Here is a 21,130-nt window from a genome sequence, read left to right as displayed (position 1 = left end):
GCAGACACTCCTTTCCTGTGGCTTCTGGAACAGATTTTCTGACATTCTGAACAGCTTGGATTTGGCGAAAAGCCACAAGTCCCAGCACGAGTACAGTGACGTTCCTTCCCACTCCACGCTGCACAGTCTGCTCGGTCATTGTGCCAACCCACCTGAGATCCCGTTGGCAGACCGCACATGGAAGTCCTCCTGCCCAGGGGAACGGTGTGATGTTGATGCAAGGGCAGGGCATGCAGAGGACAAACTGAGGTTGCCAGGCTGGAGGTCAGCCACTCAAAAGATGATCGGGAAGCTCGAGTGGGGACCGGCCCAGAGGAGAAAATTAGTTAAGCCAAGCCCACTCTCTCCCTCCAGGAGGAATGCTTTGGAGATTGTCTCACTGAAACTCAGAGGAGAATGGAGTGGAGGTGCTGAGAGAGGCACCATTCGAGTAAGACCGTGTGGGCTGAGGGAGTAGCTGGTCATTCGGAGCTGCTGTGGCTCCCAAAGAGTTTTCCAGTTCGGGCTCCAGTCCATCTGCATCCCCACACTAAAGATCTTTGTTTGTTTATAGCCTGAAGAAGGTAAGTCACTGGTCCTTGCTTTCCTGCCCCCCATGCTCCACAGTGAGGATGCTCAGCTCCCCCCAGCCCCACCCACTCCTTCCTGTCCAGTTTGCTCAGGACCCAACAGCTATATGTCAATGTCAGAAGATAAACTTATTTGGAGGTTGGGGGGATAAGCATGCAGGTGCCTCAAAGAAGCAGCCTCTATACATCCAATAATGGGTTTTGTTAACAAATTTCCATTTGTTAAGGAATGAGTGTTTCTGAACTGTGGATGAGAGGCAGAAAGGGGAGTGGTGTTTTTTTTTTTTTTTTTTTTGGTTTTGTTTTTTTGAGACAGAGTCTTGCTCCGTTGCCCGATCTGAAGTGCAGTGACGCGATCTCAGCTCACTAAAACCTCCACCTCCCCGGTTCAAAGTATTCTCCAGCCTCAGCCTCCCAAGTAGCTGGGATTACAGGCACGCACCACCACGTCCAGCTAATTCTCGTATTTTTAGTAGAGATGGGGCTTCACCATGTTGGCCAGACTGATCTTGAACTCCTGACCACAGGTGATCCACCCGCGTCAACCTCCCAAAGTGCTGGGATTACAGGCGTGAGACACTGCATCTGGCCTGGAGTGGTTTCTTTCTATACTGCTGTCCAAGCAGGCTCACTCTGTTTCCAGGGTCCAGGAATGTGCCTCCAATACTATGGTTTGCCTAGGGCCATTTGCCTAGGGTTTGAGGTTGGTAGAAATGTTTGCATGTCCTGGCAATGATCATTCTCAATTTGGAGGCATGAGTCTCAGTCTCTCTGGGGCTCCTCTCTCTCTTTTGAAATGTTTCCCCCATGGTCTCCATCTGGGCATCCTGCCTTGCCCCGGAACCCACTGGATCTTGCTTGTTCCACCTGAAACTTGGTGATTATCAACTGTGCCCCTGACTACACTACCACCAAGTCCTCCATCTATATCATGAACTCTGATTTCTCTTGCATCTGGTTGATTTTCATATCTCTTTTCCTACTTGATATGTGCCCTGCCCCTTGTTTGAAGACAGGGAACGTTTTACATGAACCTTGATCTTGTTTGCTTGGGCTGGGCCATGGGGAAAGCGAAACTCAGACCTAATTTAAGGGTGGACACAGAGTCAGCAAGACACAAGACAGCATCTTGACGGAAGGATGGCTTCGGTAAGTTCCCAGAAGGGTTTTTTTTTTTTTTTTTTTTGAGACAGAGTTTCACTCTTGTTACCCAGGCTGGAGTGCAATGGCGCGATCTCGGCTCACCACAACCTCCATCTCCTGGGTTCAAGCAATTCTCCTGCAGCCTCCCGAGTAGCTGGGACTACAGGCGTGCACCACCGTGCCCAGCTAATTTTTGTATTTTTTAGTAGAGACGGGGTTTCACCATGTTGACCAGGATGGTCTCGATCTCTTGACCTCGTGATCCACCCGCCTCGGCCTCCCAAAATGCTGGGATTACAGGCTTGAGCCACCGCGCCCGGCGCCAGAAGGGTTTTAAAGCTTTTCTTTGAGGAACAACCACCCTGTTAGTGGTGATTATGTGTATTCTCCTTGTTGGTCTATAGCCCTGGCACAGAGGGCACATGGGCACACACTGAGGCCTGGGGGTCTGGCTCTCTCAGACACAGTGGGAAGGAACCATGGTGCTGGGTTATAAGCCTGGAGGCTCCCCAGCCTCAGCGGCTGCGTGAGGTCTGCTTCTCCTGAGGTCAAAGTCTGGGTTTGCGCTTTTCCAATCCCTCCTGTGGCCACACTCCCAGTGGCTGTGCTGAGCCTCCCGAGGGCAGGAATGGTGGACTCAGGGAGAGCAGCCCTTGCTTCACCGTGCAGGCCACCTCCTCCGTCACACCATCCTCAATGGGTGGGGCGAACTGGGGAGGCAGGGTCCAGGGCAAGGACTCCCGCTGTGTGGGTGGGGTTGGGGGCTACCAGAAAGGGCTCTTTCTCCCTCACCTCCAGGCAGGGCCGGTCCCTCTACGTTCCCTCCTTCCCTCCAATCCCTTCTTAGGTTTCTTCTTCCTTCAGACCCAATAGCAGCCTCATTTCCTGAGTGATTTGGGGTCCAGATCCCATGCTAAACACTTTTATTTAATCCACATCAGGCAGTGAATAAGCAATCCTATGAAGTGGGCATAATTACTGCCAACTTCACAGATGGGGGAATGATATTTTGGCAAGTATTAGAGGGGAGTGCCCAAAAGGCAGGGAGGGAATTTGAGCTAAGGGGAGTCTGACTCTAAAGCTTCAACTTAAAAAAGATAGAACGTATTTAATTCCACAAGGAACATGTGAGCACATTCACCTTGTTTGAAAAACCAAAACTCTAGCCTGGGGAACATAGTGAGACCCCATCTCTACAAAAAATACTAAAATTAGCCAGTCTTAATGGTATGTGCCTGTAGTCCTAGCTACTTGGGAGGCTGAGGTGGGAGGATCGTTTGAGCTGGGGAGGTTGAGGCTGCCTGCGGTGAGCTGTGAGAGTGTCACTGCACTCCAGCCCGGGTGACAGATTGAGATCATGTCTCAAAAAAAAGCCAAAAGCCAAAAATCCAAACCAAAACCAAAACTATGAGCATAAAAGCTAAAGTCCCCTCCGGCCATCTTCCCAGCTGTACAGCCTGGTGTGTGCTCTTCCAAGTATTTTTCACTTGATCTTAGCCAAAAGGCCGAGAAGTGATTCTTCCAAGTATTTTTCTATGCTTTTGCAGACATATATGACTACCTTACAAGTATTAGTTTGTAGCTTTGGGGTTTGTTGTAGTTTTTTTTTTTTTTTTTTTTTTTTTTTTTTGAGATGGAGTTTCGCTCTTGTTACCCAGGCTGGAGTGCAATGGCACGATCTCGGCTCACCGCAACCTCCGCCTCCTGGGTTCAGGCAATTCTCCTGCCTCAGCCTCCTGAGTAGCTGGGATTACAGGCACGTGCCACCATGCCCAGCTAATTTTTTTGTATTTTTAGTAGAGACGGAGTTTCACCATGTTGACCAGGATGGTCTCGAACTCTTGACCTCGTGATCCACCTGCCTTGGTCTCCCAAAGTGCTGGGATTACAGGCTTGAGCCACCGCGCCCGGCTTTTTTTTTGAGACAGAGTCTCTCTCTATCACCAGGCTGGAGTGCAGTGGTGCGATCTCTGCTCACTGCACCTTCTGCCTCCCAGGTTCAAGCAATTCTTCTGCCTCAGCCTCCCAAGTGGCTGGGATTACAGGTGTGCACCACCACACCCAGCTAATTTTTGTATTTTTAGTAGAGACGGGGTTTCTACTTGGCTTCCCAAAGTGCTGGGATTACAAGTGTGAGCCACTGTGCCCAGCCTGTTGTAGTTTTAAATTGCATTCCCTGAGGACAATTCAGTTAGGAAATGTTTGAATCTTTTCCTTTATTTGCCAGCTTTTGGAATAATGTGGTAATTTTTTTCTGTCTTCCAAAGATGCCTACTGTGTTTTAAAAATATCCTTATGAACACATGGGTTTTAACATATTTGATGTATTTCAGTCTATGTACAGTTATTATTATTATTTTTTGATGCTCAAATTGTCCCTTCTTTGGTCAAGTTGACTCTTGACCCCTCTAGTCAAAGGCTTTACTTTTTTTTTTTTTTTTTTTTTTTTTTAATTTCAAGACTTCTTTGGTGAACAGGTGGTGTTTGGTTACATAAATAAGTTGTTACTTAGTGGTAATTTCTGAGATTTTGGTACACAGTCTGAGCAGTGTACTCTGTACCTGATGTGTAGTCTTTTTTTTTTTTTGAGATGGAGTGTCACTGTATTCACTCAGGCTGGAGTACAGTGGCACCATCTCAACTCAAGCTGCAATCTCTGCCTTCCGGGCTCAAGCAATTCTCATGCCTCAGCCTCCTGAGTAGCTGGGATTGCAGGCACCCACCACTGCACTCAGACATTTTTAGTATTTTTAGTAGAGATGGGTTTCTACCATGTTGGCCAGGCTGGTCTCAAACTTGTGACCTCAGGTTATCCGCCTATCCCGGCCTCCCAAAGTTCTGGGATTACAAGTGTGGGCTACCACGCCCAGTTCCAGTGCATAGTCTTTTATCCCTCACCCCCTCCCACCCTTTTCCCTGAGCCCCCAAAGTATGATTCTTACGCCTTTGTGTCCTTATAGCTTAGTTCCCACTTATGAGTGAGAACATATGATGTCTGGTCTTCCATTCCTGAGTTAGTCCACTTGGAATAATAGTCTCCAATTCCATCCGAGTTGCTGCAAATGAAAGGCTTTACTTTTAACTATAGCTCTCCACTAGACTTCCGGTTGGCTGGCACCCTCATTGCTCTCAGTTGCAGTTCAACTCCTCTGTGGCCTGGCTCAGCTGAGTTACAGGGAGGCGGGGTGCTGGCTAGCACCAGAGCACACTGGAAACAGGACTCATGTGTCAAGGGCTGTCTCCCATTCTGGGTGTGGCCAGGGCAACATTCCTCCCACCCATGCACCCTCCAGATGGGCACTACCCTACCACCAACTCCAAACACACCCTGACATCCCTTGCTTTAATTTTAGCCTGGAGCTCAGACTTCAGCTGCCCTGGGCTTGCCTAGGACATTCTGGAATGGTAAAGGGCATTAATGCTGGAAACATTCAGGCCTACACTTCACTCCTGTTCTTCTACTCACTAGATGAGTTACCTGACCTTCCTGAGACTCCATGTGCTCACCTGTCAAGTATGGGTAATGATAGTTTTTACCCAAAGGAGTGGTGTATAATGTGGGTCAAGTGTCCGACTGCCTCTGACATGTTGGGCGTTGCAAGTCAAAGCTCTATAACTCGCAGGAATCACCTGGGCTTAGGCTCATGGCAGGTGGCCTTTAAAGTGGTGTTTTAGGTTTCCTCGGGAATCAAGCAGTCACTTGCTGACAAAAAAAAAATTCCGTGCACAAAATGCACTCACATCCAGCCTGTGCACCTCACTCCATCACACATCTGTGCTACAGTTCATCAAAATGTCCCTCACAGTGACTCTCTCCACCTCCTCCTTGTTTCAGAGCAACCTTTCCAGTCCTGCAACCCCAGTAAATGAAAGGGGTTCCTACCCATGTGAGGAGAGCTTCCTCCTTCCTGTTTCCTGCAGGTGATGAGCACAGGGAATCTGCAGGCTGGGCTGGGGCTCCTTGCAGGTCAGGCCCTAGAATATTTCCTGCAGATGGCTCACCTCTGCCTGTCTCTGGTTTTTCTCTTGCAGTACAGACCAAGACCAAGACCAAGACCAAGACCGAGACTTGGAGACCTGATTGAGATTTTTCGCTTTGGCTATGAGCACTGGGCCATCTATGTGGGAAATGGCTATGTGATCCATCTGGCTCCCTGTAAGTATGGGTTCTCTTTTTAAGCACAAGGATTGAGATCAAGAATGTGAAGAGATGCACAATTATGTAACTGTCCTCACTGCAGGTCTAGCAGAGTAGGCACTCGATACATCATGCTGAATGAATTGTGCTTTTTCCCGCTAGATGTAGCAACTGCTATTCTTCTTTTGCGGTAAGTTGGTGGAGAGATTATTGACCTTTATTCCATTATAGAGTGGGGTTCAGTCCGAACCCACTCATTGTATGTGGTGAGCATCCCTCCATGGGATCTCGTATGTATTTGTTGTTCTGAACGTACAAACAAGAGGAAGAAGCAGTTACTTTCTTCGGATAGCTTGCAGCTGACTGCATAGTATAACGGAAGGAGTGCATAGGCCTCCCAACTCAACAGAACCAGTTTGGAATCATGGCTTCTCTGTTTACTGACTGTGTGCCTTGAGCATGTGGCTTATGTCACTAAGTTCAGCTGCACTTTCTACAGAGCAGGGATAAGAATCCCTATGTCCCAGCTCATGGAGGGAGGAAATGAAGGAACATACAGGAAAGCACTGGTGCAGAGGCTGGCCAGGGGCTAAGGCAACCTCCCTTTCCATCTGAAGCATCATAGCATCAAAGAAAATGACAAAATACTGGAAACGACTCAAGTGCAAGCCACCAGGGAATTAGACAAGTAGAATAGATATACCTGCATATAAGGGAATGCTATATAGCCATTAAAATAGTTGCACAGCAGGTGTATATATGCACACATCTACATATGCACACATAGACGTATCTCTATCTACATATATAGATGTATATATACACACAATATATAGATGTATATCTATCTACGTATATAGATGCATATATACACACAATATATAGATGTATCTCTATCTACGTATATAGATGTATATATACACACAAGTATATAGATGTATCTCTATCTACGTATATAGATGTATATATACACATAATATATAGATGTATCTCTATCTACGTATATAGATGTATATATACACACAAGTATATAGATGTATCTCTATCTACATATATAGATGTATATATACACACAATATGTAGATGTATATCTATCTACGTATATAGATGTATATATACACACAATATATAGATGTATATCTATCTACATATATAGATGTATATATACACACAAGTATATAGATGTATCTCTATCTACGTACATAGATGTATATATACACACGATATATAGATGTATCTCTATCTACGTACATCGATGTATATATACACACACGATATATAGATGTATCTCTATCTACATATATAGATGTATATATACACACGATATATAGATGTATCTCTGTCTACATATATAGATGTATATATACACACGATATATAGATGTATCTCTATCTACATATATAGATGTATATATACACACAATATATAGATGTATATCTATCTACGTATATAGATGTTTATATACACACAATATATAGATGTATATCTATCTACATACATAGATGTATATATACACACAAGTATATAGATGTATATCTATCTCCATCTATAGATGCTCTGAGTTTCACTTTCCCTGTGACCCAGCCCAGGTCTATGTGTGTATGTGTGCACATATAGATTTAATTCTTACAGAGATTGTCAGGATGAATCAGCAGCTGCTGACAAAGGTTTAAGATTCTTGAGGGAATACGGTGCATAAGGCATATTGTCAATATGACTAATAGGAAGGTATGTATATGCACACACACAGACTTGGGCTGGGTCATAGGGAAAGTGAAAACCAGAGCATCTATAGATGGAGATATATATACAACTCTGTTTCAAGAGTTGTAGAAATACTGCTATATATGTGTATATACTTACATACGTATGTATGTGTATATATGTATATACACATGTATGTCTATATGTGGATGTATATATAAATGAAATAAAATCAAGCTAGAGAAATTTAAAAGGTTTGTTGTACATACAAAAGAACAGTTCTCGAATCCAGAGACTTTGAATTAAAATGGCAAGAAGCTTAGCTTGCAGCAATGATAGCTCAGTTTATAAAGTTATAGAAGTGAGGAAGTACATTGTTTTCTGTGTGATGTGGTGGTGCGTGCCTGCAGTCCCAGCTACTTGGGAAGCTGAGGCGTGAGAATCACTTGAACCTGGGAGGCAGAGGTTGCAGTGAGCCAAGATCACACCGTTGCACTTCAGCCTGGGTGACAGAGCAAGACTCTGTCTCAAAAAAAAAAAAAAAAAAAAAAAAAAATGGAGAGGCCGGGCTAGGTGTGGTGGCTCACACCTGTAATCCTAGTACTTTGGGAGGCCAGGGCAGGCAGATCACAAAGTCAGGAGTTCAAGACCAGCCTGACCAATATGGTGAAACCCCATCTCTATAAAAAAATATATTTAAAAAAATGTAAAAAGGGAAAAAAGAATGGAGGGACCAGTAAAGAATAATTTGGGCTCCAGAACTTGCAATATTCTGCAAGCGTGAGGAATCCTCTGAGTTGTTTTTCAGTTATAAATCAAGGATAATTTTGGATATTATTTGTTCTTTCTGGGCACAGAAATATTGCTTTTTTAGATAAATTATAACCTAGATAACAAACCATCTCTTATGAAAGTTGAAGCTTATCTTGAGAGATCTTATACCCCTTATAAGCTATTATTATAGGAGACACATTGAGTAAATATCTGAGTTTTCTCTTTAGATTAGGTACACAGAAACAATTCATCTACCTATTGCGTTTCTGGGATCTTTCAGGGGTTTTAAATTTTTATGTAAAACTTGTGGAAAGTATAAGGGAGCCTCAGTAATACTATCTAAGTATACTGTTGACTTCTCCAAGTAAAATTAAAAAAAGATTGACTTTCTCTGTCTACTGGGCTGCAAAAGAAAGCAGAGCGTAAGTCCACAATGTTGACGTGAGGATAGCTTGTTTTGTTTATGGTTACAGCTAGCACTTTGGGGAAATCAGAAGAATTTTAAGTTTTTCATTACATGGTTATGAGTGGGTTAAGACTATTCAACTATGGCTTCCATTTCAGTTTCTCTTTAAGTGTATGTGTGTATGTGTGTAAGTTTGAATATATTTATTCAAATTTTTAAAAATTAGACATTTAAGAATAATTTACAAATAGTAAAATTTATCCTTTTTTTTTTTTGAGACAGAGTTTCACTCCTGTTGCCCAAGCTGGAGTACAATGGCGTGACCTCGGCTCACTGCAATCTCTGCCCCCGGGTTCAAGTGATTCTCCTGCCTCAGCCTCCCAAGTAGCTGGGATTACAGACACCTGCCACCATGCCCAGCTAATTTTTTGTATTTTTAGTAGAGATGGTGTTTTGCCATGTTAACCAGGCTGGTCACGAACTCCTGACCTCAGGTGATCTGTCCACCTTGGCTTCCCAAAGTGCTGGGATTACAGGTGTGAGCCACCATGCCCGGCCAAATTTATCCTTTTTAGTACACAGTTCTATGAGTTTTGACAAATGCATATGCCTGTGTAACCGTCACCATAATCTAGTTATAGAAGAATTCCCTAATGTTCTCTGTTCAGCTGAACCCATGGTTGGAGTGGCCCCAAAAGTGGTGTTAGGGGAGTTTCTTCAGGGGACTGCCCCCCAAAATCCCGAGATGGGGCCAGTTTGGATTCCAAAGAAAGAAGTGCTAAATGCCAGGCTGATGAATCCAAAGGATTTATTAGGGGAACTTTGATGCAGAGGACTGGAGTCCTCTCATTGGACAGCAAGACAGTAGATGGTCTACCCAGGAACGTCTGGAACAAGGGGGTTGGATTATGAGGTTTACGTGAGGGTTTAAAGAACTTGGTTCAAAGCTGGGGCTCATTGCTATGTGCTTAGCAACGTATTTGCTCTTTCAGTGTTTCATGCAACAACCTAAACAACTTTATCAGTGCCTGGGAATGAATGTTAAAGGCTCCAGCTTGGGTTCAAGCCTGCAGAGGGCAACACGCAGCTAGCCGGGTCACAGAGTGTCAAGGCATTCTGTGTTAGTCAGGACAAAGAAAGTGGGGGAAAATTGGGGGACACTACACCTCACCCCCCTAAAATTCCCCCACGCCCTTTTGTTGCCAACCCCCATACATCCACTCACGACTCCAGCTCCTAGCAAGCTGTGGTCTTTTCTCTGTTCCTATGGTTTTGCCTTTTCCAGAATGTCACATAACTGAAACCATACAGAATGCAGCCCCTTTTGTGTCCAGTTAGTTTAAGTCAACATGATGCATTTGAGGGTGATGGATGTGGTAGCATGCGTCAGTACTTTGTTCTTTTTTATTGCTGAATAGTATTCCATGGCATGGATGTATCACCATTTATTTATCCATTCACCAGCTGAAGGACATTTGGGCGATTTTCAGTTTTTGATAATAATCATTAGAGCCACTATAAATATTCCCATGCAGGTTTTTTTTTTTTTTGTAGTGTGAACATAGATTTTTATTTCTTCTGGGTAAATACCTAGGAATGGGATTATTGGGTCATGTGGTAAGTGAATATTTAGTTTAATAAGAAACTGCCAAACTCTTGTCCAAAGTACCTCACCAGCAATACAGGAGAGGGCGCTCTCTGTTGGGGAGGAGGAAGAAACCCATCCCAGAGCTGAGAGACTGAGGGGCAGGAACGGGAGAGTGAGAGGAAAAGGGGAAAGAGAGAGGTGGGGGGGGGGGGTCTGACCAGTGGAAACAGGGGGAGAGATGTGGGAGGACTAAGGGCAGAGATGGGAAGATTAAGGAGTAGAAAACAGAAACTTAGAAGCCAAGACGGGGAGACACTGCGTTAGGGGATACTAAGGGGTAGAGATGTAGGAGACTGTATTTTTCTCATGAAAAAAAAAAAAAAAAAAAAAATGCTGGGCACGGTGGCTCACACTTGTAATCCCAGCACTTTGGGAGGCTGAGGTGGGTAGATCACCTGTCGGGAGTTCGAGACCAGCCTGACGAACATGGAGAAACCCCATCTCTACTAAAAAAAAAAAGAAAAAAAAATTAGCCTGGCATGGTGGCGCGTGCCTGTAATCCCAGCTACTGGGGAGGCTGAAACAGGAGAATTGCTTGAACCCGGGAGGTGGAGGTTGCGGTGAGCCGAGATCGCGCCATTGCACTCCAGCCTGGGTGACAAGAATGAGACTCTGTCTCAAAAAAAAAAAAAAAGAATAAATTATTGGTGATGTATTTTTATATCTGTATTAATCCTGTTTCTTCCAGCCTCCCTTCTTTTAAGAATCTCCAGTCTGTCCAGTTAGACTACTGGGTATGGACTCCTCTGTTTCTCTCCTTGGCAGGGGATCTCTCTGGCCCCCATTCCCGCTCCTGTAGCTGGAGTGAGCTGGGACCAAGACATTTGTTCAAATGTCCTTTTGAAAAGAAAATAAAAATCAGTAAAGGAAAGTATGAATACACACGTAAGTTTAGAAGCTGGTCGTGAGCTAAACTGGCTGTTCAGAGACTGACATTACAACAGGTTTTCTCTAGGCTGGGCTGCTTCTAGCAGGGTCCATTGCAGACCCCTGCGTCCATCTGGCCCTCCATGAGGTTTCTGGTTGCTGTCACTTGGCCACTGTTTTTTTCCAGCTTCCCAGAAGCCTGGGGTCCCCTTTAGAGGCCAATTGGAGAATTTAGAGCTGGTGGGCATGGACATCCCCTGGTCTAGTTCCTCTAACTTGAAAGTGATGAAACCAGGGTCCCAAGGTGAGAAGGGCTTTGTCTGAAGGCACACAGTAAGAGAGCCAGGGCCAGGACCTGGCGGGGCCTGGATTCCCGAGTCAGGCTTCTGTCTCGTTCAGCTGTTTCCTTTCCTACTGTTTCAAAATGCCACCCGTGCCTACTGGGGCTCCCACGGCACTGGCTCACGGCAATGGATTGACGGTTTCTTTTCTTTACCTTTTTGGAGACACGGCCTCACTCTGCTGCCCAGGCTGGAGTGTAGTGACACAATCATAGCTCACTGCAGCCTGTAATTTCTGAGCTAAAGCGATCTTCCCACCTCGCCTCTGGAGTAGCTAGAATTATAGGTATGTGCTGCTATGCACAACTAATTTTTTAATTTTTGTTTTTAGAGATAGGAGCCTTACTATGTTGTCCAGGCTGGTCTCCAACTCCTGGCTTCAAGTGTTCCTCCCACCTTGGCCTCCCAAAGTGCTGAGATTACAGGAACCTGGCCTGGAGTGACTTTTTCTAAGCCACAAGCTAGTGAGGGGCAGTTGGGACTATGGCCTGGGGCTCTTCTGCCTTCTCTTTTTGCCTTGTACCACTCTGCCTTGACCGTTGCCTCTTTCAGGGACATTTGAACTCAACGTGGTTCTTTAGAACTCAGGTTCTTTACTTTAGAAATGAGAAAGCCAGAGCGGACCATAGGGACCCATGGTGACTTCTCCAAAGTCACCCAGGCTTGGGTTTGCCCTGTTTTCAAGTTTGAGACCAGGCAGGATGGGCAGGTCCTTTCACAGCTCATCCTTCTTGACGGTGCTTGGGGCAGTGAGGCCGCTTGGCTTGGAGCCAGCTCTGAGCCCCCCGGGCCCCACCCAAGACCGAACTCACTGTTTGCACAGGTGAAGTTGCCGGAGCTGTTGCGGCCAGTGTCCTGTCCGAGCTGACCAACAAAGCCATGGTGAAGAAGGAACTGCTGTCTGCGGTGGCTGGGAGAGACAACTACCGGGTCAATAACAAACATGATGACAGATACGAGCCACTGCCCATCAACAAAATCATCAAGCGGGCAGAGGAGTTGGTGGGGAAGGAGTCTCACTATTCGCTGACCAGGGACAACTGCGAGCACTTCGTGAATGAGCTGCGCTATGGGATCTCCCGCAGCGACCAGGTGCATCCTCAGCCTCTGTCCCCTTTCCAGCAGCCAGGCCACTTCCTCAGCTGCCAGAGGCTGGGTGCCTGCTGGGGCCAGGGTGGGATGGAAATAGATATGAGCAAGACAAATTCGCAGATATGAAACCCCCGCCCTTGAGGTTTCATATGGAGATAGGCAGGTTGGCAATGTAGACCAGTGCAGTGTGTGTGTGTGTGTGTGGAGGTGGGGGGTGGGGGTGGCCACAGAAGGGAGTCACAGCCTGAAATGGCCATCCACAGCCTTAGAGTCGGGTTTTATGATCCCTACTTTACAGATGGGGAAATTGAGGCTCACAGTGCTTAAGTAACTTGTCCAAATTCATTAAACTCCTAGTTATTGAGTCTCTAGTACATGTCAGCCGTGGTGAAGTGGAGGAAGTTAAACCCACATGTGTTCTTTCCAAGGGACCTGATCAAGGAGGGCTTTGCAGAAGAGGTAATACCCGAGCACAGCCTGATTTGATTATTTTGATTTCTGAAAGAAAATGAGCTGGAGATTACCAGGGAACAGGGGCAATAAGGAGTGTAGCAGAGGGAACAGCGTGAGCCAGGAAGGGGAAGAGCCCAGGTCATGTTGAGCAATCTTTTTCTGTAAAGGGCAGATAGTAAATATTTTAGATTTTGTGGGCCAGGTGGTCTCTGTCTTATTACTCTGCTGCTATAACTTTGCCACAGAAAAGCAGCCGCGGACAGGTAAGGCTGTCTTCCAGTAAGTATATTATTTATTTATTTTTATTATTTATTTATTTTTTTTTGAGAGGAAGTCTTGCTCTGTTGCCAGGCTGAAGTGCAGTGGCACGATCTTGCCTCACTGCAACCTCCGCCTCCCAGGTTGAAACGATTCTTCTGCCTCAGCCTCCCGAGTAGCTGGGAGTAGAGGTGAACATCGCCATTGCCAGCTAATTTTTTGTATTTTAGTAGAAATGGGGTTTCATCACGTTGGCCAGGATGGTCTCAATCTCTTGACCTCATGATCTGCCTGCCTTGGCCTCCCAAAGTGCTGGGATTACAGGCATGAGCCACCGTGTCTGGCTGTGTATTATTTATTTTTTACAAAAATAGTTTGCAGATTGGATTTGACCCATGGGCCATAGTTGGCCAACTTCTGTCTAAGATAACTTTAAATTTATTATTATTTTTTGATACAGGGTCTTACTCTGTCACCCAGGCTGCAGTGTATCACGTGGAGTTTGATCATGGCTCACTGCAGCCACTCCTGGGCTCAAGTAATCCTCTCACCTTAGTCTCCTGAGTGACTGGGACTACAGGCATGTGACACCATGCCTGGCTAACTTTTGTATTTTTCTGTAGACACGAGGTTTTGTCGTGTTGCCCAGGCTGGTCTCCAACTCCTGGGTTCAAGGGATCTGCTTGACTCGGCCTCCCTTGGGATTACAGGCATGAACCACCGCACCCAGTCCAAGTTAACTTAGAAAACCACATATCCCTCACACGTTCTTAGATGACAGCAAACAGTTAAAAAAATCATAAATGTAAAAAATTTGTAAAGGGAAGGATGGAATTTTTGGTATATTGCGTATTACATTTTTGTGTGTGTATTTTCTTCACAATCTGGCAGTTGCGCTTTTAGCTCATTCGGTTAGGGACAAATGTCTTCCATGTAGTTTAATAGCCAAGCCAAGTGTTACTGTCAAGCCAACCAGCCTAATCAGGCTTATCTTAATGTTCAGAAAAAAACCCCGACAAGTTTTCAATTCAAATGAGCATGTTAACGTGCTATTCCACGACAAACATCTCAGTGTAGAGTTCTCATTCTAAAGTAGTAGCTAGATAAGGCGGGAGCCTCGATATGGCTGCACATTCCTTTCTGAAGCTCTCTCTGTTTAGGAGCAATGCATTCTGGAATCCTCGCTTCCTGGTGTCTAGGAGTGTTTACGCCTTAGCCTATGCACCATAGATTCAGGGTGCGGGAAGATCTGGCTCTTCTGTTGTAAGATGGGAGAAGGAGAGGTGATAAAAAGGGGACATGGGCAAGGAAAATCCACACCCTCTGGAAACAAGTGCCCCAGGAGGGATCTCAGGCTATTAACTGAGAGCCTGCCAGGCTGTTCTGGGCACTGGGGCATGGTGCGACGTGCTCTGATGCTTGGCAGGAACCCTGCTGGCGGGCTCGGTCTGTTGAGCTGAGGGAGGGTAGACTTGTCTCTGGATGGGAGGGGTGTCAGAAGCGGGTTGGGGGTGGGCTGCCTTATCATGCATCTTAAAGTACTTCTAGAGGCCGTGCAGAAGCCACAAAGTCAATCTGGAAGACCCCAATTTTAGGAAGTGGTTGGCCCTCTGCTGTGCTTCTGAGAGGTCAGAACTCAAGCGAATGGGGAAGACTCAGGGGAGGCACTTTCCTCTTTGCTTTTCTTTCTTTCTTTCTTTTTTTTTGAGATGGAGTTTTGCTCTTGTTGCCCAGGCTGGAGTGCAATGGCGTGATCTTGGCTCACCACAACCTCTGCCTCCTGGGTGCAAGCGATTCTATTGCCTCAGCCTCCCGAGTGGCTGGGATTACAGGCCTGCGCCACCATGACAGGCTAATTTTTTGTATTTTTAGAGATGGGGTTTCTCCATGTTGATCAGGCTGATCTTGAACTCCTGACCTGAGGTGATCCACCCGCCTTGGCCTCCCAAAGTGCTGGGATTACAGGCGTGAGCCACCACGACTGGCCGAGGCAGTTTTATTTAGTTTGTCACTTGTCCTCGTGCCTCTCTTGTTGAACTTCATCTGCCGCAGGTCACCCATTAACTTGCCTTTCTTTCTTCCTCTCCTTCCTTCCTTCTCTTCTGACTCTGTCTGGAAAGATCCTCCTCTGTCTGTCTGTAGCTCTCACTCTGTAAGAAAATGGGCTCGTGAGAACTGCAGAACTCTCGGCACACAACAACCCCATCTAGCCCCCGCTCTCATAGATAACCAAGCTCTAGCACTGCTTCTAGCAAAATAAGGGTGTGCACATAGGATGACTCTAGCCCCCTTATAAATGCCTGCCTAAGAAAGCTCTCTGCTGCCAGGAGAATTTACCATTTGTTCTAGCCAACACCTGACAAAGACTCTGACCCTTTGTTAGAGTGTTTATTAAAAAGGACTTCTAACTATGAATCCTTCCTCTGTCCCTTTGAAATGTAGATGCAGTCATCTTTTGGTATCCATGGCTGGGGGAGATTGATTCCAGGACCCCCGGAGGATACCAAAATCATCGATGCTCAAGCCCCTGGTATAAAATGGTGTGATATTTGTGTATAACCTGTGCACATCCTCCCATATACTTATTTTATTTCAGAGACAGGGTCTCACTCTGTCACCCAGGATGGAGTGCATTGGTGCTCCACTGAAATATAATCTTGGCTCACTGCAGCCTTGACCACCACACCCAGCGAGCGTGTGTGTGTGTGTGTGTGTGTGTGTGTGTTTGTAGCAATGGGGTTTTGCCACATTGCCCAGACTGGTCTCAAACTCCTGGGCTTAAATGATCCACCTGCCTTGGCCTCCCAAATTATGAGTGAGCCACTCATAATTACGTATAATACTCAATGCAATGTAAATGCTGTGTAAATAGTTATACTGTATTTTTAAAATGTATATTATTTTTTGTTCTTAAAAAAATTTTTTTTCTCCAAGTGTTTTCAATTCACAAATTTTTTCAATTTGGGAAACAATTTTTTTCCCAAAATGTTTTAAATTCCAATGTGGAATCCATGGAAATGGAAGGCTGCATGTCAATCTCTTACAACTCAGAAGTGTCTTTCTCAAGGACCTGAGAGCCATTCCTTTGAAATACAATCATCAGGAAGGATAGAGCCTCTGTCCCCGGTGTCTGTGGTATAGTAGAATCCTAACTTCGATAATTGCCAGCTAGCAGACACAGCTGGCCTCATCGCGTAGTCAGTATTTCACCTCTCTGTCTCTACTAGAGTCCTCGCTCACTCCTCCCCGTATTCCCCCATCTCCCTTTAAAATGTCAGTCACCTCTGCACAAATTGGGATGGAGCTCAGCTCTTTCCCTGCTGTCAGTAGAGACTGAATCAAATCTGTTTTTGCTGTTTTGTTATGTCTGGCTTTATCTTTGACACATGGAAACAATTCTGAGTGTATTTGAATAAAATGGTTCTTTTTTTCCCCCCTCTATGCTTCATATCCATTGATACTCCACAGAAATCTGCTGTTTGGGCACTGGTTTAAGTACTTGCTTCCCTGGCTGTGAAAGGCTTAAGTGCCCCTCTTGGGAAGTCAGGCAGATCTGAGCCTCGTCGCTTGTCAGCTGTGTGGCTTTGCGTGAATTCTTTTTTTTTTTTTTTTTTTTTTTGAGATGGAGTCTCACTCTGTCATCCAGGTTAGAGTGCAGTGACATGATCTCGGCTCACTGCAACCTCCACCTCCCGGGTTAAAGTGATTCTCCTGCCTCAGTCTCCCAGGTAGCTGGGATTACAGGCACCTGCCACCACGCCCAGCTAATTTTTTTTTTTTTTTTTTTTTTTTGGTAGAGATGGGTTCTCACCATGTTGGCCAGCCTGGTCTTGCTGACCTCAGATGATCCACCTGCCTCAGCCTCCCAAAGTGCTGGGATTACAGGCGTGGGCCACCGTGCCCAGCCTTTGCTTGAGTTCTTTACACTGTCCAACCTCAGTCTTCTCCTCTGGAAAGTGGGAATTAGAATGACTACTTCCTGGGGTTGTCAGGCTGATTAAAAAAATACTGGGCCTGGAGAGTTCCAGCACAGTGCTGATATCTAGAAAGCAGCCATTCTCACAGTCTTCACTGCCGGCCCCACCCTGTGTCATTTCCCCCAGTCCCTCCTGTGCTGGTATCTCAGAGACAGTGGTGCAGGCAGGGGTGGGCCCACACGATTGCAGCGGGTTGCCTCAGCTAGCTCCCAACAGCCGTGCTGAGTTGCACCAACCCTCAGGGGTCAGCCTCACATCTCTGTGAGTTTTTTTTCTTTTTCTTTTTTTATTATACTTTAAGTTCTGGGGTGCATGTGCAGATCGTGCAGGATTGCTACAGAGGTATACACACGCCATGGTGGTTTGCTGCACCCATTCCCCCATCATCTACATTAGGCATTTCTCCTAATGTTAGCCCTCCTCAATCCCCCCACCCCCTGCTATCCCTCCCCTAGCTCCCCCCACCCCCCCAACAGGCCTTGGTGTGTGATGTTCCCCTCCCTGTGTCCATGAGTTCTCATTGTTCAACACCTGTCTATGAATGAGAACATGCGGTGTTTGGTTTTCTGTTCTTGTGTCAGTTTGCTGAGAATGATGGTTTCCAGCTTCATCCATGTCCCTGCAAAGGACACTAACTCATCCTTTTTTATGGCTGCTTAGTATTCCATGGTGTATATGTGCCACATTTACTTTATCCAGGCTATTACTGATGGGCATTTGGGTTGGTTCCGAGTCATTGCTCCTGTTAACAGTGCTGCAGTGAACATACATGTGCATGTGTCTTTATAGTAGAATGATTTATCATCCTTTGGGTGTATACTCAGTGGGGTTGTTTTCAGAATGTCTTCTTCCTTTTGCAGAACATTTTCCTGCCAGCACATAAGTGAGGCAATGTTATTCATTAAAGCACATCCTCAGAGCTCCTCACGGTCCAGCACTCATTCCGCAGATAAATTATGAGTGCCGACTCTGCTGGTAGTGGGATCAGCACCTGGGACACTGAGACCAATCCAGGCGAGGTCCCTGCCCTCAAGCCTTGGGCAGTGAGAGTTCCCAGGGGTGATTTCCCAACTTTACACTTGCCTCAAGGGTCCTAGTCGGTCACTCCTGCGCTGTAACATCTGGGCACTGCCCTTTTGTCCTTGTCACAGCTAAGCCCTGGGGTTTATTATGCTTTTTGTTTATTATTATTACTTTTAAAGACAGGTACTCACTCTGTAACCCAAGCTGGAACACAGTAGTGTGATCTCGGCTCACTGCAATCTCTGCCTCTTGGGCTCAAGTGATCTTCCTGCCTCAGCCTCCTGAGTAACTAGGACTACAGGTGGGCACCACCACATTTAGCTAATTTTTAAAAAGTTTTTGTAGATATGGAGTTTTTACTATGCTGGCCAGGCTGGTCTCAAACTCCTGACCTCATGATCCACCTGCCTTGGCCTCCTAAAATTCTGGAATTACAGGCCTGAGCCACTGTGCCTAGCCTATTATTATTATTTTTCAAGACAAGGACTCACTCTGTCACCGAAGCTGAAATGCAGTGGTGCGATCTCAGCTCACTGCAACCTTCACCTCCTGGGCTCAAGTGATCTTCCTGCCTCAGCCTCCTGAGTAACCAGGACTACAGGTGTGCACCATCATACTTAGCTAATTTTTTTTTTTTTTGGTATTTTTTGTAGAGATGGGGTCTCGCCATGTTGCCCAGGCTGGTCTTGAACTCCTGGGCTCAAGTGATCCGCCCATCTCGGCCTCCCAAGGTGTTAGGATTGCAGGGGTGAGCCACAGCGCTCAACCTATTATGTTTTAACACCCACAGGGTGTATCTGGTTTCCCTTCTTTACTCTGTTTTTATCACTCCTATGGCTTTGTTCTTCCATTCACTCTGTGCCCAGCAGACATCTCTCCTCTTTCCTGGGTGGCCTGACCTCTTGGGATCCCCTCTCCCAGCCAATATTGTGACTCGAATGAAGAGGACTGGGCCAGATGGGTTTTTCCTGCACGGTAGTTTACTGGTGTATGTATTGTGGTCTGCGCCGGATGCTGAGTGTGCTCTCCCTTCTCTTCTGCTGCAGGTCACTGATGCCTTCATAACAGTAAGTGTGGCAACAGGCGTCCTGGCTGTTGCAGGCCTTGTGGGGATGATGCTGTTCAGAAGCAAGCGGGAAAGGCAATAAATCCAAGGAACTGTCCCAACAACAATCAATTCTTATGGAAGAATATTGTTTAGCTGGCTTTACTGCTTTGTGTTCATGAATCTTTATTTTAATGGAGTTAAAAGCATAGGGACATTTATTTGGGGGAAATGCAGCTTAGTGTGAATTCTATTACATGCAGCTTAGTGTAAATTGTATTAAAGACACCATTCGGCTCTGCTATGGACTGTACGTTTTTGTGTTCCTCTCACACCCCAAATTCATGCGTTGAATTATAACCCACCTGTGGGAAGGTGTTGGCGGTGGGGCCACTGGGAGATAATTAGGTTGTGAGGGTTGAGCCTCTAGGATGGAATTAGTGTTCTTGTATGAAAAGGAAGCGACCAGACTGGGCATGGTGGCTCACGCCTTTAGTAATCCCAGCACCTTGGGAGGCTGAGGAGGGCGATCACCTGAGGTCAGGACTTTGAGACCAGCCTGGCCAACATGGCAAAACCCCATTTCTACTAAAAATACAAAAATTAGCCCAGCATGATGGTGGGTCACTGTAATCCCAGCTACTCAGGAGGCTGAGACAGGAGAATTGCTTGAACTCAGGAAGCAGAGGTTGCAGTGAGCTGAGGTCACACCATTGCACTCCAGCCTGGGTGACAGAATGAGACTCTGTCTCAGACAAAAAAAAAAAAGGAGACCAGAGCTCACTCGCTCTCCACCATGTAAGGACTGAGTGGGAAGGTGGCTGTCTGCAAGCCAGGAAGAGTCTGCAAGCCAGGTGCTCTCAGCATAGCTGTCACCCTGACAACTGGCTGCCCTGGGCACTTACACCCTCCCTCCCGCCACCACCCCCGGGAAGCACAGCTCTTCCCCTGGAGGATGCTTCCGTGGTGCATCTGCCATCTTTGGTCCTGCCAGCTTCTTCACAGGAAGTGAGAGAATGGAGGGCTGAGCAGCTCCTGACCTTTCTACCCACCACTTCAAGCTTGCACTGAGTGATGCTGCTTCAAGGCCTGAGTCTGTGACATCTACAGGCGGCAGACAGGAACTGTCCTGGGACATCAAGCAAGGCAGGGGGTGAGACTGCCCATGCCGGTCTCATCAGAGAGCACTCCAGTGGCTTGGCCCAAAGAACTGACTTTTGGGTAAAATTGACTTGAAGGGAATCCAGAGCCTCTGCTTAATGGCTGTGTGACCTTGGGTCAGTGGCATAGACGCTGAGCCTAGTTTGCCTTTCTATCAACTTAGTATTAAAGCTACCCCTTCCAGGAACATGGAGATCATGTAGCTTGAGGACATGGTTCGTGGTTCTGACTTCAGAATGTGTAAACACAGAACAGCTGTTGTGGTCAATTTGGGCACATTGGCCAAAACAGAGACAGCAGGAGAAGCTGTGTTTAACATCCTTTTCCTGCCGAGTGCAGTGGCTCACGCCTGTAATCCCAGCACTTTGGGAGGCCGAGGCAGGTGGATCACGAGGTCAAGAGTTCAAGACTAGCCTGGCCAATATGGTGAAACCCCATCTCTACTAAAAAAAAAAAAAAAATTACAAAAATTAGCTGGGCGTGGTGGTGGGCACCTGTAATCCCAGCTACTTGGGAGGCTGAGGTAGGAGA

General features: G+C 46.3%; 1 protein-coding gene across 1 annotated transcript; it reads left to right on the top strand.

The window, feature by feature from the left end:
- Window positions 1-890: 890 nt before the first annotated feature.
- PLAAT2 (phospholipase A and acyltransferase 2) lies at window positions 891-19,746 on the top strand. Its single transcript, XM_074401620.1, has 4 exons — window positions 891-1,718; window positions 5,745-5,868; window positions 12,414-12,682; window positions 19,440-19,746. Exons 1-4 carry the CDS (start codon window positions 1,710-1,712, stop codon window positions 19,539-19,541), a joined length of 504 nt encoding a protein of 167 aa, XP_074257721.1. The 5' UTR covers window positions 891-1,709; the 3' UTR covers window positions 19,542-19,746.
- The last annotated feature ends 1,384 nt before the right edge of the window (window positions 19,747-21,130 follow it).

This window comes from Saimiri boliviensis, chromosome 6, assembly GCF_048565385.1.
Source record: "Saimiri boliviensis isolate mSaiBol1 chromosome 6, mSaiBol1.pri, whole genome shotgun sequence".
In the NCBI taxonomy this organism is placed as follows: Eukaryota; Metazoa; Chordata; class Mammalia; order Primates; family Cebidae; genus Saimiri; species Saimiri boliviensis.
This window is presented reverse-complemented; position numbering and strand designations above follow the sequence as displayed.